The sequence below is a fragment of the Ovis aries genome, chromosome 3 (assembly GCF_016772045.2).
Source record: "Ovis aries strain OAR_USU_Benz2616 breed Rambouillet chromosome 3, ARS-UI_Ramb_v3.0, whole genome shotgun sequence".
Taxonomy (NCBI): domain Eukaryota; kingdom Metazoa; phylum Chordata; class Mammalia; order Artiodactyla; family Bovidae; genus Ovis; species Ovis aries.
The window spans coordinates 160,211,153-160,227,624 of record NC_056056.1 but is presented as its reverse complement, the minus strand read 5'-3'; the positions used below and the strand labels follow the sequence as shown (position 1 = coordinate 160,227,624).

The window sequence follows — 16,472 nt, the reverse complement described above, 5'->3', positions numbered from 1 at the left end:
CCAACAGTTATTGATATCTTGAGCAATTATTGAGTAACAGTATACAACCAGTCCGTTGTTCCCTGTCCAGTTCTAACTGTTGCTTCTTGACCTGCATAGATTTCTCAGGAGGCAGATAAGGTGGTCTTGGGTTTCCATCTCTTTAAGAGTTTTCCACAGTTTGTTGTGGTCCACATAGTCAAAGTGTTTAGTGTAGTCCTTAAAACCTCTCAAAAATCACTATTTATATCTTTGAGATGTCCCTCCACCAAAGTTCCACAAAGCAAATTTTTATCTGCTAGATAACTCCGAATACACTGTAACAATTTATTGTAGCCAGTATTCCATGATGGGTCATCAGATAAATGGGGACAGGGACAGACAGATACATATATGACATATATGTAATTTTTTTCAACCAAAGTTTTGTGCTGTTTCCCATCTCATACATCTTTTTTCCCCCATAAATCAGGGGAGTTTGTGCTATAGTTTACCTTTTATGCCAAAGTACACACTGAATTTTGGTGGGGAAAACCAGATACAATTTATGAAGTTAGCCCAAATAAGAGAGCCAAGAGAGAGGGTCAGGCAGTTATTCTGATTTAGCTTGTTTTCATCATCTCCATTTTCTCAGGAAGAACATCACAAGTTTTTGTTTGTTTGTTTGTTTCCATTCAAACTCAGGGTGACATTAAGCTGCAGGATATTGTATTTTTATCTCCAAATCAGAAGCATAAATCCAACACTCTCAAAAAAAAAAAAAAACCTATGTACAATATTTAAGGAACTGATAAGAAAGCTTATGCTCAGATGAAGCTGAAAAATTTCAACAGAATTTGGTTTCAGTTTGCTAAAATATATGTACACGCACATAAAAATCGCAACAGAAATGTACTTTTTCCTACAAAAAATGTTTATTTATTTACTAGTTTACTCTTACAAGGAACAAGTTCTAATTTCAAAACTATCAATAGTATTTTTCACTTGAATAGATTCACACCATACTCAGATTAATTTTTAAACTTTTTTTCTGCTATTGTAGATAGCTACTGATGACCTGGTTTTAGTATTGAATTAGTATTAAATTTAGTATTAAACTCTTCAAAAAAGAGCAAAAAACCTCATATTTAAAAATACAAAATTCCTAAAATTCCATTTAAAAAATGAATGAGTCACAGGGATAAAAATATACAGTGTGAATATAGTCAGTAATAATATATTTTTGAATTATGATGGTCAAAAGATGGTCAAAAGGTAAAACTTTCCAGGTACAAGATAACTATAATGTACAACGTGATCAATATAATTAATGCTTTTGTGTGTTATATATAAAGTTGTTAAGAGAATAAATTCTAAGAGTTCACATCACAAAGAGAAAACATTTTCTTTACCTTTTATTTTGTATTTATATCAGAGATGGATGTTCACTAAGTTTTTGTGGCAATCATTTCATGATGTATGCAAGTTAAATCATTATTCCATATGCATTAAATTTATAGAGCTGTGCATCAGTTGTATCTCAATAAAACTGGAAAGAAAAACATAATTCCTCATTAGGGTACCAAAGATGTTTATATGGAACCATGTAATTTATTACCACCCAGACAGAAATCTCTTAATATAAACCGAATCACCAACAGTGTATTCCATTGTGACATTATCGAGGCATGCAACATAGGGCATCCCACTCACAGAGGAGACCGTATGCCAATTTATATACCAAATGTTAACATATAATAGTTTGGTAAAAACAGGTTGATATGGAGCAAACTTCAAACAGTTCGTTTAAAAGAAGCTAATGGAGAGGAAGAAATGAAGCCACAAAACCTGATAATTCTTCATCAGGCAATTTAATGTGATAACAAGAATCGATATTCTTTTTTGAAAAAAAAAATTCCTATAAGAAGAAATAATTGTGGAAGCATGAGAATTTACTTCAATAAGCTGAACAAAATGCTTAAAATTCAAAATGCAATTCACCCTAAAGAGCTTGAGATTAAAAATGAAATATAACTCAGAATATACATATTTACACTTATCTCTTGTAGAGCATATGTTCCCTTCCAAGCTATGCAAGAATTTACCATTTGCCATGTTTTCGTGGATTAAATATTGTTAGATGCTCCAAGGCACTGTTCATAGCTACTTTCAAGATTAAAACTAACCAAAAAAAAAAATCTGTTTTAAATACAAGCTTGTTATTTGACACTTTAGTGCCTCTAAATCACATAAAGACAGCCTATTTTATTCCTCTGTAATTTAATACTGCAAATGTAAGCATATTGAATATTGATATGATCAATAGAAAAACATCTAAGACAGTTGTATTTCTTTTTAATTCTATAACGTAATATACTGGATACTTTTTACAAGGCTGGGAGGGCTGTCAAGTCTTGAATATTCACTTACTTTGCTTTTTCTATGTGCAACTATGTGTTTATGTTTTTATCACTTTTTTCTTTTTTCCACAAGCACTTGTAAGAACAAACAATAATTATTTAGTATACAGGGCACCTTTTATGTAACTTCAATCTTTCCTCTTGTCTCTCAATAGCAGAGCCACTACATTTTGAATTTGGAGGTATAATGTCTTAAGTGTCATTTCTGTTGAAGGGGAGCAGAATATGAAACCCCTAAATGTGCCACTTTGACATGAGGATTATTATAAGCAGCAGAAGGCACGTAAGACCCAGCAGATTCAGGAAATACATTTACCTTTCCCTAAAACCTCTAAGAATTTAAATAAGGAGCCTAGTCCTGAAAGAGAACAACTGCCAGAGACGACCTTTTTTTTAATCTGAAGAATTATCTGCCTGGAAGGGCAAACATCTAATTAGCAAACATCTGTGCTTCTTAACTTCCTGTGAATTGTCCTCCACTTTAAAGCCTCTACTCCATTTCTTACTTCAGGATATAATATATTTTATTAACATGCTATATTAATACTACAGCACATTGAAGACTCTAAGAAGTTCTTAAGTAGAGACACTTGGTTTGCTTAACTTTATTTCAACATTTGCTTGTCTTATTGGAACCTGTTAACATTCCAGTGTTTATTTAGATAACATGACTCTTTAACAGCTCTCCTGCCTGCTTGTCCATTTGATTTGGCCCTCTTTAGAGGGGTGTGTCTCCAGTACTCTTGCCTGGAAAATCCCATGGACAGAGGAGCCTGGTAGGCTGCAGTCCATGGGGTCGCTAAGAGTCGGGCACGACTGAGTGACTTCACTTTCGCTTTTCACTTTCATGCATAGGAGAAGGAAATGGCAACCCACTCCAGTGTTCTTGCCTGGAGAATCCCAGGGATGGGGGAGCCTAGTAGGATGCCGTCTGTGGGGTCGCACAGAGTCGGACACGACTGAAGCGACTTAGCAGCAGCAGCAGCAGAGGGGTGTGTGTGTGTGTGTGTGTGTGTGTGTGTGTGTGTGCGCGTGTGCACATGTGTGTGTATAAATTGCTATTTGCCACTAGCCAAGCTGAAGCATATTTTGTAAAATAATTATATGAAACTTTCTGCTTCAGTATTGAGGAGTTTGACTTGGTGATACTGCCCCCTAAATCACACAGTTTTCTCTTCATAGGAATCCTCTGCAGAAAGTATTTTATATCTCAGGACCAGCAAAAGCAATAGTCATGCTATGATTTTTAAAATTAATTTTTAATGGATTACAAAGTTAAAATCAATCTGATTTCAGTGTTGACCATCTGGTGATGTCATTGTAGAGTCTTCTCTTGCGTTGTTGGAAGAGGGTGTTTGCTATGACCAGTGCATTCTCTTGGCAGAACTTTATTAGCCTTTGCCCTGCTTCATTCCATTCCAGGGGCAAATCTGCCTGTTACTCAAGGTGTTTTTTGACTTCCTACTTTTGCATTCCAGTCCCCTATAATGAAAAGGACATCTTTTTTGGGTGTTAGTTCTAGAAGGTCTTGTAGGTCTTCATAGAACCAATCAACTTCAGCTTCTTCAGCATTACTAGTCAGGGCATATACTTGGATTATTTTGATATTGAATGGCTTGCCTTGGAAACGAACAGAGATCATTCTGTCGTTTTTGAGATTGCCTCTAAGTACTGCATTTCAGACTCTTTTGTTGACTATGATGGCTACTTCATTTCATCTAAGGGATTCCTGCCCACAGTAGTAGATAAAATGGTCATCTGAGTTAAACTCACCAGTTCCAGTCCATCTTAGTTCACTGATTCCTAGAATATTGACGTTCACTCTTGTCATCTCCTGTTTGACTACTTCCAATTTGTTTTGATTTATGAACCTAACATTCCAGGTTTCTATGCAATATTGCTCTTTACAGCATCAAACCCTGCTTCCATCACCAGTTCCATTCACAACTGGGTGTTGTTTTTGCTTTGGCTCCATCCCTTCATTCTTTCTGGAGTTATTTCTCCACTGATCTCCAGTAGCATACTGGGCACCTACCAACCTGGGGAGTTCATCTTTCAGTGTCCTATCTTTTTGCCTTTTCATACTGTTCATGGGGTTCTCAAGGCAAGAATCTGAAGTGGTTTGCCATTCCCTTCTCCAGTGGACCACATTCTGTTAGACCTCTCCACCATGACCCTCCCGTCTTGGGTGGCCCCACATGGCATGGCTGAGTTTCATTGAGTTGGACAAGGCTGTGATCTCTGTGATCAGATTGGCTAGTTGTCTGTGATTGTAGTTTCAGTCTATCTGCCCTCTGATCCCCTCTCTCAGTGCCTACCATCTTGCTTGGTTTTCTCTTACCTTGCACCTGGGGTCTCTCTTCACGGCTGCTCCAGCAAAGCACAGCCTCTGCTCCTTACCTCTGATGCAGTGTAGCTCCTCTCGGCCACCGCCCCTGCCCTTGGGCGCAGGGTAGTTCCTCTCAGCTGCGCTAGTGCATCTTAGCAGCTGCCACATTCATGCGCCGTCACAGAAATACGTGAACCGTGAACTTCCAGATGTTCAAGCTGGTTTTAGAAAAGACAGAGGAACCAGAGATCAAATTGCCAACATCTGCTGGATCATTGAAAAAGCAAGAGAGTTCCAGAAAAACATCTATTTCTGCTTGATTGACTATGCCAAAGACTTTGACTGTGTGGATCACAATAAAATGTGGAAGATGCTGAAAGAGATGGGAATGCCAGACCACCTGACCTATCTCTTGAGAAACCTGTATGCAGGTCAGGAAGCAACAGTTAGAACTGGAAATAGAACAACAGACTAGTTCCAAATAGGAAAAAGAGTACGTCAAGGCTGTATATTGTCACCCTGCTTATTTAACTTTTATGCAGAGTACATCATGAGAAACGCTGGGCTGGAGGAAGCACAAGCTGGAATCAGATTGCCAGGAGAAATATCAATAACCTCAGATATGCAGATAACACTACCCTTATGGCAGAAAATGAAGAGGAACTAAAAAGCCTCTTGATGAAAGTGAAAGAGGAGAATGAAAAAGTTGGCTTAAAGCTCAACATTCAGAAAATGAAGATCATGGCATCTGGTCCCATCACTTCATGGGAAATAGATGGGAAACAGTGGAAACAGTGTCAGACTTTATTTTTGGGGGCTCCAAAATCACTTCAGATGGTGATTGCAGCCATGAAATTAAAAGACGCTTACTCCTTGGAAGAAAAGTTATGACCAACCTAGATAGCATATTGAAAAGCAGAGACATTACTTTGCCGACTAAGGTCCGTCTAGTCAAGGCTATGGTTCCAGTGGTCATGTATGTATATGAGAGTTGGACTATAAAGAAAGCTGAGCGCCAAAGAATTGATGTGTTTGAACTGTGGTGTTGGAGAAGACTCTTGAGAGTTCCTTGAACTGCAAGGAGATCCAACCAGTCCATCTTAAAGGAGATCAGTCCTGGGTGTTCATTGGAAGGACTGATGTTGAAGCTGAAACTCCAGTACTTTGGCCACCTGATGCAAAGAGCTGACTCATTTGAAAAGACCCTGATGCTGGGAAAGATTGAGGGCAGGAGGAGAAGAGGACGACAGAGGATGGGATGGTTGGATGGCATCACCGGCTCAATGGACATGGGTTTGAGTGAACTCCAGAAGTTGGTGATGGACAGCAAGGCCTGGTGTGCTGCAGTTCATGGTGTCACAAAGAGTTGGACACGACTGAGTGACTGAACTGAACCGAACCGAAAGTTAAAATCATTTAGAGTCTAAGTAGCAAAATTATATTATAAAGATAACTTTAACATCTACACACTCAGAATTGAAAGAACATTTTATTCCTAGTTTCTAGCAGAGCCTTGACAAATAGTAGGAAAGCAGTAAATACTTTTCTAATGTCTATCACTATTTCATTTAGACAATTATTTTCACACTTATGATGCAAACCATCCTGGAAAGTTATTTATATTATGTAAAAGCAGCACATGGTATTATATAACGCACACTTGCTGTGTCCTATGAAAATTCATTCTCTCCATCTTACCCCTCTCCATCCTGCGACCTCTACCCAAAAGGCTTGATTTTGTTCAGATTTCCATCCTCTCTTCCAGTTGGAGAGTCTGACCCATCTCTAGTAAAAGCAAGTAAATCCTAGTTTGTCTCAGCTAATCGTGATAGTAATTCTAGCAAATAGTGTGTGAAGAAACTTACTAAGGAAACACTTAGGAATGATTTGTTCACCCTTTGAAATGAAGATACAGAGTTTCTCTCTTGTGATGATGGCCATCATTACCATGGCTGGGTGTGATGTCTTGGAAATGTGGATAAAACAAAAAGCCAAGCCCATAAACATGGGGATTGGGGATTAGAGGCAGAGACATGGGAATAAACAAAGTCATTAATATTCTTATGTCACTGAATAAACCAACCATGGAGTTGTCCTTTCCTGTCTTTCTCTGAATTCTTGATAAGTGAGAATCTTATTAAGTAAATGAGTAAATTTTCAAAATTTACAAAGTCCAATTAAGGCTATTCAAATGGGAATTTTCTGTTAGTTGCAGTCAACACATCCTAATTGTCATACTCATCTAACTTCTAATACTTTTACTCAGATTTTAATCATCAAATCTAGTTTTTGTAGTTTAAATTTGTGAGCTCTAAGAATTTCATATCACCAGACTTTTATTTTCCTCTTATTTTTACTAAGATTATAGGTGCTAGATTATCCTTCACTCAGGTTCAATGGCATTGTATCCTTAAAAAATTAAGTTTGTTTATTTGGGGAAGTGTCAACATGAATGGAAATGATTCATCTTTAAACATAAACACATTAAGTTTAAGCTTCCAAAATAAATATATTGAAACTTTATGTCAACACTTTTTCTGATAAATTTTCAACTATTTCTCATTCACAGTGATTTTTTTCATAAACATATATTCAAAATGGTGAACATTTTCACCCTCTACTTTAATAAGACTTAAAAATCCCAGGCTTGACTGACTGAAATTGAGAACTTCTATGTTAATATCTTTAATGGCACATCTTAAAACTAGGTCTTTCTGGCTGAAATTTTCCAACCTTACAGTGGTATTTCTGTTGAGAGGATTTATCATGTGTCCATTTACAGTGGACATGGCCCTTGCACCACTCTCTATTTCTCAGTATTTGTATTTGAATGGAACATCCTGCTGGAATCTGCTCTTACTTTTCTGTTTGTGAAACATAATAAATTATAAAAATAGTTTATTTCTCTAGATGAAAAAATAACCAAAGGACAGTAAATCCTGTCATTATGTTAATACATGTCTCTCCCATGAAGACAAATCCAACATATCAAATATTGAAGAGAATGACACCTAAAATATTTTTTTACTAGTTAAGTTCAGGACTTTAAAAGAAAATGAAAAAATCACCCAACAGAAAATTTTAAATTGGTAGCATTTTCATTCAGTTGTGAAATGATTATTTTTTAAATCCATGTTGACATCTTCTTTTCAACATTTTCTGTTATGTGAATCAGATGAGTATAGATGGACAATGAAACATATTCATATGATCTCCTTTAATTATCAAACTCACACCCTGAAGCAGTTGATGAAAACAGCTGGTTATAAAGCAGAGAAATTGTCTTCAAATCAAGGAAGATAAAAACTGCTTTAGTTAGCCCATGCTAACTAAATATTATAATCTGGTACTTAAACAACAGACATATATCTCTCAGTCTGGGTGGCTGGGTACTCAGAGATCAGGGTGACAGTATGACTGAGATCTGGTGAGGACTTGCACATGTCACACTTCTTCATTAGCTCCTAGCTTCATTTTAGAGATCTCTCAGCAATACTGATGCCATTTTGGTTTCCTTTCATAAATTATAAATGAAAACACAGTACACACTGTCCTAGTATGTTAGGATAAAGAGTGCAAGTCAGTAAGTCAGGGAATCCATATATATATATATATGGATTCTATATATGCAAATATACATATATTTCTATGAATATTAATATATATTTGACAGATAAAGTATCAGAAATACTCTCTGGAGCTGACATATGAATTTTCGAATCCTCTGCATATAAAGGATCATTGAACGCTTGCTTTTGGTGTGAGGGAGATAGTGTGCAGAAGAGTGAGGGCAGAAAGGTCTGGGAAGAAACCTGGAGAGACTCCAGCATTGAGGGAGGAGAAGACAGGTTCATTCATGGTAGGAGTTTGGGCAGATGTGGTCAACTGAAAATTAAGGAAAAGAAGTTTCATTTTGCAAGAGCATGACTGTGATGATGTTCCATGAAATCAAAACAGGAAAGGAGCAAAGGAACCACCACAATAGTTAATCTCTTTTTGTTGAAAAACCAAAGTAAATAGGCAAGTGGAAAAGAGGGTAGGTGGCATTCTGAATGAAATGTCTAATTATTAGTTTTATAGCTGTTATACATGTTGACAAGAACCAACGTGATGGGGAGAGTAGCTAAAACAGAGGAATGGCTATCACTGAAGGTGAATGACTTGAATCACTGGGAAGCTGTTAGGTTAAATGAGCCATTCATGGTGACATTTAAGTCACCATGGCAACAGCTTAGGAATGAGGCATGTAGGGATACAGAGGAATTCTGTAAGCCAAGCTATGAAATTGCTAACAATGAAAGGGGGTGATGTGAAAGTTGCTAAAAACAGTGATGAGAAGGAAGTACTATTGCTGAATACCACACACCTGAAAGAGAATTCCTTTTCTTTAAGAAGATAGAGAAGTAAATTTTGGCAGAGTTATTGGTGATGAGAGGAGAGCAAAGATCATACATCTCAGCCCCAAGGTTACTGCGGAATAGGAACATCAGCAGCTTGAGAAAATTCTACAGAAAATGGAATGTCAGGGAAAAACTAGTTTCACTTAAGTCAAGAAGTCAGGGAAATATAGGAATTGTCTCCTTGGAGTTAAGACATTTCTAAAGGTCACAATTTGAGGGGTGGTTTGGGAGGCCTGGGTTGAGTTAATGAAGTACTGGAGTTTAGGAACTACTGTGTTGGAAAGGTACATGAGCAAGGGGAACACATGAGGGGTGGAGAAGTTAAGAGCTTGTGATCCAGATGTTGACTGATGAGAACTGGAACGTGGGCAGGATGGATTCGGTCTCTACAGTTACTTTAAAGAGAGAATCCTGCTTACAGCAACTACATGAACATTTATTAGCTCAGCTGATGAATCTTCATAAACTGATTGAGAGGATTAAATAAGATTATACAGATGCTTTATAGAATGGAATAAAAAGAGTCCATTATTATTGAAATGCCTGAGTCAAATTTAATAAAATAATTAGGTATCAATCAAGGTATTCTTTCCTCTTCTAAACTTATAAGCATTTTTCCTACTGTCACTACAGGTATTGATATAATACTGAAGAGAATACGATGACATAATGACAGATCTAAATTTGATCAAATTCTATTTTTTTAAGATGAAGTCTCATCATTATTCTAGATTCTTCACTATGTGGTTCAAACTTTAAGGCACCTGGTTGCCAAGTTTCCTTCTTCCAATTTCTCTTGATTTTATTTTTTGCTAATCCTGTTTACAGCATCATTTGGCATTTTTACTTTGAATAGGGAAAACAATAAACCATATGGCAAGACTATTTTAAATGTTGAATCAAGCATGTTTCTAGAGCCAGGAATAATCCCCAAACATATATTACTTAAAGGCTTCCTTCAAATATTGACCTTTTATTCATTGTGTATACACAATATCATCTGTTAATTTTTTCCTATATGCTAGATGTTTTCCATGTATTATTTCTAATCGACATAACAAGCTACAGAAGTGGATTTTCTAAATTTTATTTTCCCAGTGAGAAAATGAAGACTTGGAAAGATTAGATCTGTCCAAAGTCTCCACCTTATAAGTAATGAGAATCTTGGATCCAAACTTGAACCTGTCTGATTCCAAAACACATGATCTTTAATATTGTATTACCTCTACTGATTGTAATCACATTTTCTAATAGGATATGATTTGAAGGATGCAGGAAAGAGTCTAGTTCTCTGGACATTTCTTTACTGGCTTAATGACATTCTGAATTTCAAATGATTACATGCTTGGGGCTGGTGCATGGGGATGACCCAGAAAGATGTTATGGGGAGGGAGGTGGGAGGGGGGTTCATGTTTGGGAATGCATGTAAGAATTAAAGATTTTAAAATTTAAAAAATAAAAAACTAAAAAAAAAAAATGATTACAGAGTCAATCATTTGGGGTACCACTTTGTATTTTCTGTCAAATAACTTCCAGAAATTTTAAAATATAGGTTGGAAATCACATGCATTATTACAAATATGTTCATAAGCACTCTTTCCTTTAGAAATGGTGTTCAGAGATCATGTGTGTTTGGCGTATGAAACTATTTGGGTCAAAAAAAGTAACTTAGACTTCATCTTCCCATGTGGGATTGTCCCTTGGCGGGAAAGCACGTGGAGAATCCTGGGTTATGCCTAAGTTCTGGGTATTGAAGAGTACAAGACTTTGGAGTGAGATTCAGAAATTATATATCAAAATACCTTATAAACAAAGCACTTTCTTTGTAACTTCATTCACAATTAGACTTACTTTACAAATGCTTTTATTTTTTTAAAATTTTACTTTATTTTACTTTTACAATACTGTATTGGTTTTGCCATACATTAAGATGAATCCACCACGGGTGTACACGTGTTCCCAATCCTGAACCTCCTTCCCACCTCCCTCCCCATACCATCTCTCTGGGTCATCCCAATGCACCAGCCCCAAGCATCCTGTATCCCGCATCGAACCTAGACTGGCGATTCATTTATTATATGATATTATACATGTTTCAATGCTTTTAAATCAAAATAAGATGCACAGCCAATGATGAACATTTGTCCTGCCTGCAAGAGGTGATCAAAATCCTGCAAATGGGTGGGAGGGGGGTTCATATTTGGGAACGCATGTACACCCGTGGTAGATTCATGTCAATGTATGGCAAAACCAATACAGTATTGTAAAGTAAAATAAAGTAAAAATAAAAATTAAAAAAAAAGAAAAATAAAAAAAATACTGCAAATGCTATTTGATTTTTGATATACTGAAGATAACAAATGGCTTTTCCATTGATTCTCTTTCAACCTATTATTTCAATTAATCTTCATTATCATGTGCACATTTTAAATAGCTGGTTTTTTAAATATAGGGAATAATTTTTCAATCTTTTGCAAGTATTAACATGGCAAAATGGCTTTTACTTTTTTCATTTCCCTGTCACTGCTTCATCTGTATATTCTCTTTGGATGTGAACTAACTGCTAAATATGTAAACACATAAAACTAGATGCTATCAGGGCCAACATGGTTTATATTAATTTATGAAGAGAAAAGTAAGATGAATGATTTCAGGAATATTTTCATTAAGTCACAAAAGATTACTACTTATTTCCCACACATTTGTGAGAATAATAGTTTGTAGAAATGAAATCTCTTGCCTAAGTACAATACCTGTATCATAATGTTACAAATATGAAATGGGAACCCACTGTGGTATTCTTGTCTGGAAAAATTTGTCCATTCTTGTCATAGACAGAGTGAGCCTGATGGGCTACACTCCATGAGGTCACAAAAGGGTCAGACATGATTGAACCACTCAGCATATACGCACACATGCGTGTATATGTGTATGTGACATTTATAAAATAATATTATACAAATCACATTACAAACCAGAAATAATGCCCTTACCTGTTGAAAAGGTTGAAAGTTGAAGGTGAAGTGTTCAGTTGTGTCTGATGTTTTACAACCCCATGGGCTTTAGCCTACCAGGCTTCTCTGTCCATGGGATTATCCAGGCAAGAATATTGGAGTGGATTGCCATTTCCTTCTCCAGGGGATCTTCCCGGCCCCAGGATCAAACCTGGGTCTCCTGCATTGTAGGCAGACACTATCACTGAGAGAAATTATCCTCTGCTTATAATCTTGAGCTGCTTCACTGAAATTTGTGAAAAATCTTATACACATTAGTATAGAAATATTTAAGTAAATAATTATTGATTTTCTTTCTGATTATGTCATGAAAACCCAAGATATTTTAAAATCCACCTTTTAAAATGAGATTAATTTGGTTTAATGTTAAATGAGGAAAGTAAATCACAGATTAGTACAGACAGCACACCTACTATACCCTGGTTTTGACTGTTTTCCTTTTATTATCCTTAAGTAATAAGTATGTGAGTGGACTTTTACCTTAATTCTTCAAGAAATAAAATTTGGAGCTCTTACAAGAAAAGTGATAGTCATCTGTATAGTAGAATATAAACAATTAGCATTTCATAATATTCTGAAAAATTGTTTTATGCTCCTAAATTATCTAATTTAGATACTGATTTATTTGCTTATTTATTGTAATTTCTGGTGCCATCTGTAGACTCATAAATACCAGCTAAATTTATTTTTTGAAAAAAAATAGTGTGGATCCTTATTTATATTTTGTTTTAAAAAGAAGTGAGGCTTTTTCATGAAGATGGCGCCGAAGGCAAAGAAGGAAGCCCCTGCCCCTCCTAAAGCTGAAGCCAAAGCAAAAGCTTTGAAGGCCAAGAAAGCAGTGTTGAAAGGTGTCCACAGCCACAAGAAAAAGAAGATCCGGACGTCACCCACCTTCCGGCGGCCCAAAACGCTGCGGCTCAGGAGGCAGCCCAAATATCCTCGGAAGAGCGCCCCTAGGAGAAACAAACTTGACCACTATGCTATCATCAAATTCCCCCTCACCACCGAGTCAGCCATGAAGAAAATAGAAGACAACAACACACTGGTGTTCATTGTGGATGTCAAGGCCAACAAACACCAAATCAAACAGGCTGTGAAGAAGCTCTATGACACTGACGTGGCTAAGGTCAATACTCTGATCAGGCCTGATGGAGAGAAGAAGGCATATGTTCCACTGGCTCCTGACTACGATGCTTTGGATGTTGCCAACAAAATTGGGATCATCTAAACTGAGTCCAGCTGGCTAATTTCAAATATAAAAGTTTTCACTATAAAAAAAAAAAAGAAGTGAGGATTTTTAGAACATAAGAAACCCACTATACTTTACTCTATCATTGGTAAACCAGTGTTTCAGATGCTTTAGGTTCAAAGTTTAATCTTGAAAGTGACTTGCTTTGATCATGACACTTGAGAAAGTTTCTTTCTACCAGTTTCCTCATTTGAAAAACAGGGAAGATAATGTTGACTTCATGGAATTCTCAGATGGAAAAGCCAGTGAAAGCTGGAGCTATTCTCAACTGCGGCGACAATGATCTAAAGTGTTTAAGATCAGAACATCTAGGTCATCATCTGGATGATCTGTTAATGCCAGACAACCATGCGGTATATTCAGAAACTTTTTTCTAACCTAATAGAAAACCTAATATTTCCATGAACTGTGAATGAGAGGATACAACCTGTTTAAACAACCTATGGAAATACAGGAAATGAAAATGACATTTTATGTCATAGGGGAATTTTACTAAGCTTTGGCCATATCTTTCATTTACAGTAATTATTAATTTTTTATTCAAGGCCCTTGCATGAAGTATATGACTTCGTTTCGCTGTAACATGGAAAAACAGAAGAGTGATTTATTATATCTGTTACAGTTCATTGCCCAACATCTTTCAGGCCAGTATCATAATTGATTTATACTGTATTATTCAGTTCAGTTCAGTTCAGTTGCTCAGTCATGTCCAACTCTTTGTTGGACCCCATGGACCACAGCATGCCAGGCCTCCCTGTCCATCACCAACTCCCAAAGTCTACCCAAACTCATGTCCATTGAGTCAGTGATGCCATTCAACCATCTCATCCTCTGTCCTCCCCTTCTCCTCCTGCTTTCAGTCTTTCCCAGCATCAGGGTCTTTTCAAAAGAGTCAGCTCTTCATATCAGGTGGCCAAAGTATTAGAGTTTCAGCTTCAACATCAGTCCTTCCAATGAACACTTAGGACTATTCTCCTTTAGGATGGACTGGTTGTCTCTCCTTGGAGTAAGTATACTGTATTATTAGTAATCAGTTAATTTTGTGAGGTATAGTGACAAGAAATAAACAAAGGCAATTAAGATATTGTGAGAATTTTAATTGGCTAACAACAGAACAAATTTTTTCTATTGAGGTAGCATTCATTTACAATATTATGTAAATTTCAGATGTGCAGTGTAATGATTCACAATTTTAAGCATTATACTCCATTTATTATTATTACAAATATTGGCCACATTCCCTATGCTGTACAAATTATCCTTTAGCCTATTAATTTTGTACATAGTATTTTGCACTTAATCCCCTACCCCATCTTGCCTCTCACCACTGATGATCAACAGTAGAATCACTCTATAACTGTGAGTCTGTTCTTTTTTTAAATAGTCATTAGTTTATTTTTTTGATTTTACATATAAGTACATATGTACATAAGTACACATATCATACAAAATCTTTCTTTCTCCATCTGACCTTGCAATCCATCCGTGTTGTTGCCAATGGCAAAATTTCATTTTATGACCGAGTAGTAGTCCATTGTATATATACTGCATCTTCTTTTTCCAGTTATCCGTTGATGGACACTTAGGTTGCTTTCATATCTTGACTACTGTAAACAATGCTGCTATGAACACTGGGATGCATATATCTTTTCAAATTATTATTTTCTTCAGATGTATACCCAGAAGTGTAATTGCTGGATCATATAATATTTTTTATTTTTAAGTTTTGAGGAACCTCCATCCTGTTTTCCATAGTGGCTGCGTAAATTTACATTCCCATGAATAGTGTACAAGGGTTCCTTTTTCTCCACAACCTTGCCAGCATTTGTCATTTATGGTCACACTGATGATAGCCATTCTAATAGGGGTGAGGTAGTATCTCATTTTGGTTTTTATTTGCATTTCTTTGACTAGTGATGTTGACATCTTGTCACGTCCCTATGTATGTCTTCTTTGGAAAAATGTCTATTCAGGTCTTCTACCATTTTTAATGGGATTTTTTTTTTCTGATATAAAGTTTCATGAGCTGTTTATATATTTTGTTTTTGATAAACGTTTTTCTTTGTCACTCATTACTCTTTAAGAGAATAAGGGACAATATAATTTTAAGTGGGATAGTTACACCTGTCTAATTCTCAAATAATAGAATAAAACCTGAAACTGAAAACAGTAGCTAAATGAAATTATCATAAAGGAATATTCCTGTCTTTTCCACTTTCCTAGCTTTCAGAAGCTTGTCCTTGGACAAGCTACTTTGCTTTTATCTTTTTATTATTAAGGTATCTGGTGAGAATTACGTTAGATAATCTATCATCTATTAAATTATCTAACATGTTGTAAATATTTTAATGTATCATTTTTGGTAACATTTTATCACAGATAATGTAGAAATGATGTGAGCCACATGTATTTTCAGTATAAAAATATTCAATAAATGGTGCTCTATAATTTTTAAAGTCAACATGTGTTTCACTTAAAAGGGTGGGGACAAAAAGATCTCAAAGAAATCAAATAAAAGGTACACTAAAATGTATTACCTAAGACGGCAATGTCTGATATATGAAATATTATCATGTTCATTTGATGACATTAATTGACTCAGGCCACACATATTTTTCAACCCTGTTTCTGTTTCTGGAATTCATTTCTTCTATACAGCTTAGGGATTTTGCCCCAGCTTATATTATAGTTCTTCTATTCCGGAATGGTTTCTTTTTCTTAATGATTTCTTCCATTTGCAATGCAGCCCTATGTGTGTAGCTGTTCCTAAGTAGCTTAAATACCCTGGTCATGACCTTTGCTTCTCAGATGGGTCATTCCAACCACTGATTTTTACATGACCACCACCTAGTCTTTCCCTAAAATGGTAGCATCTAACACAATGGTTCAGAACCTTACTTGAGGTTTCACTAGCCATTCTCCGGTCTGTTTGAACTTGACAACTTCTTGAGTCCAGCTTCTGCTCTAAATGAGCAGTTATATCCAGGCACGCTTTCTTGAGCAGTCTCTCCTTGGCTGTTGCTATATGTGTATGTTTTCCATACTGTATTCTACTGAATAGTAGCTCTGGAAAAAAATCAATAGTCCTCTTCCTAAAGGGGC

At 36.2% G+C, this 16,472-nt stretch overlaps 1 protein-coding gene across 1 annotated transcript; it reads left to right on the top strand.

Annotated features, from left to right (window-relative positions):
- Nucleotides 1-12,862: 12,862 nt before the first annotated feature.
- LOC101114092 (large ribosomal subunit protein uL23-like) lies at nt 12,863-13,402 on the top strand. The gene has a single exon (XM_042246982.1). It carries the CDS (start codon nt 12,873-12,875, stop codon nt 13,347-13,349), a length of 477 nt encoding a protein of 158 aa, XP_042102916.1. The 5' UTR covers nt 12,863-12,872; the 3' UTR covers nt 13,350-13,402.
- The last annotated feature ends 3,070 nt before the right edge of the window (nt 13,403-16,472 follow it).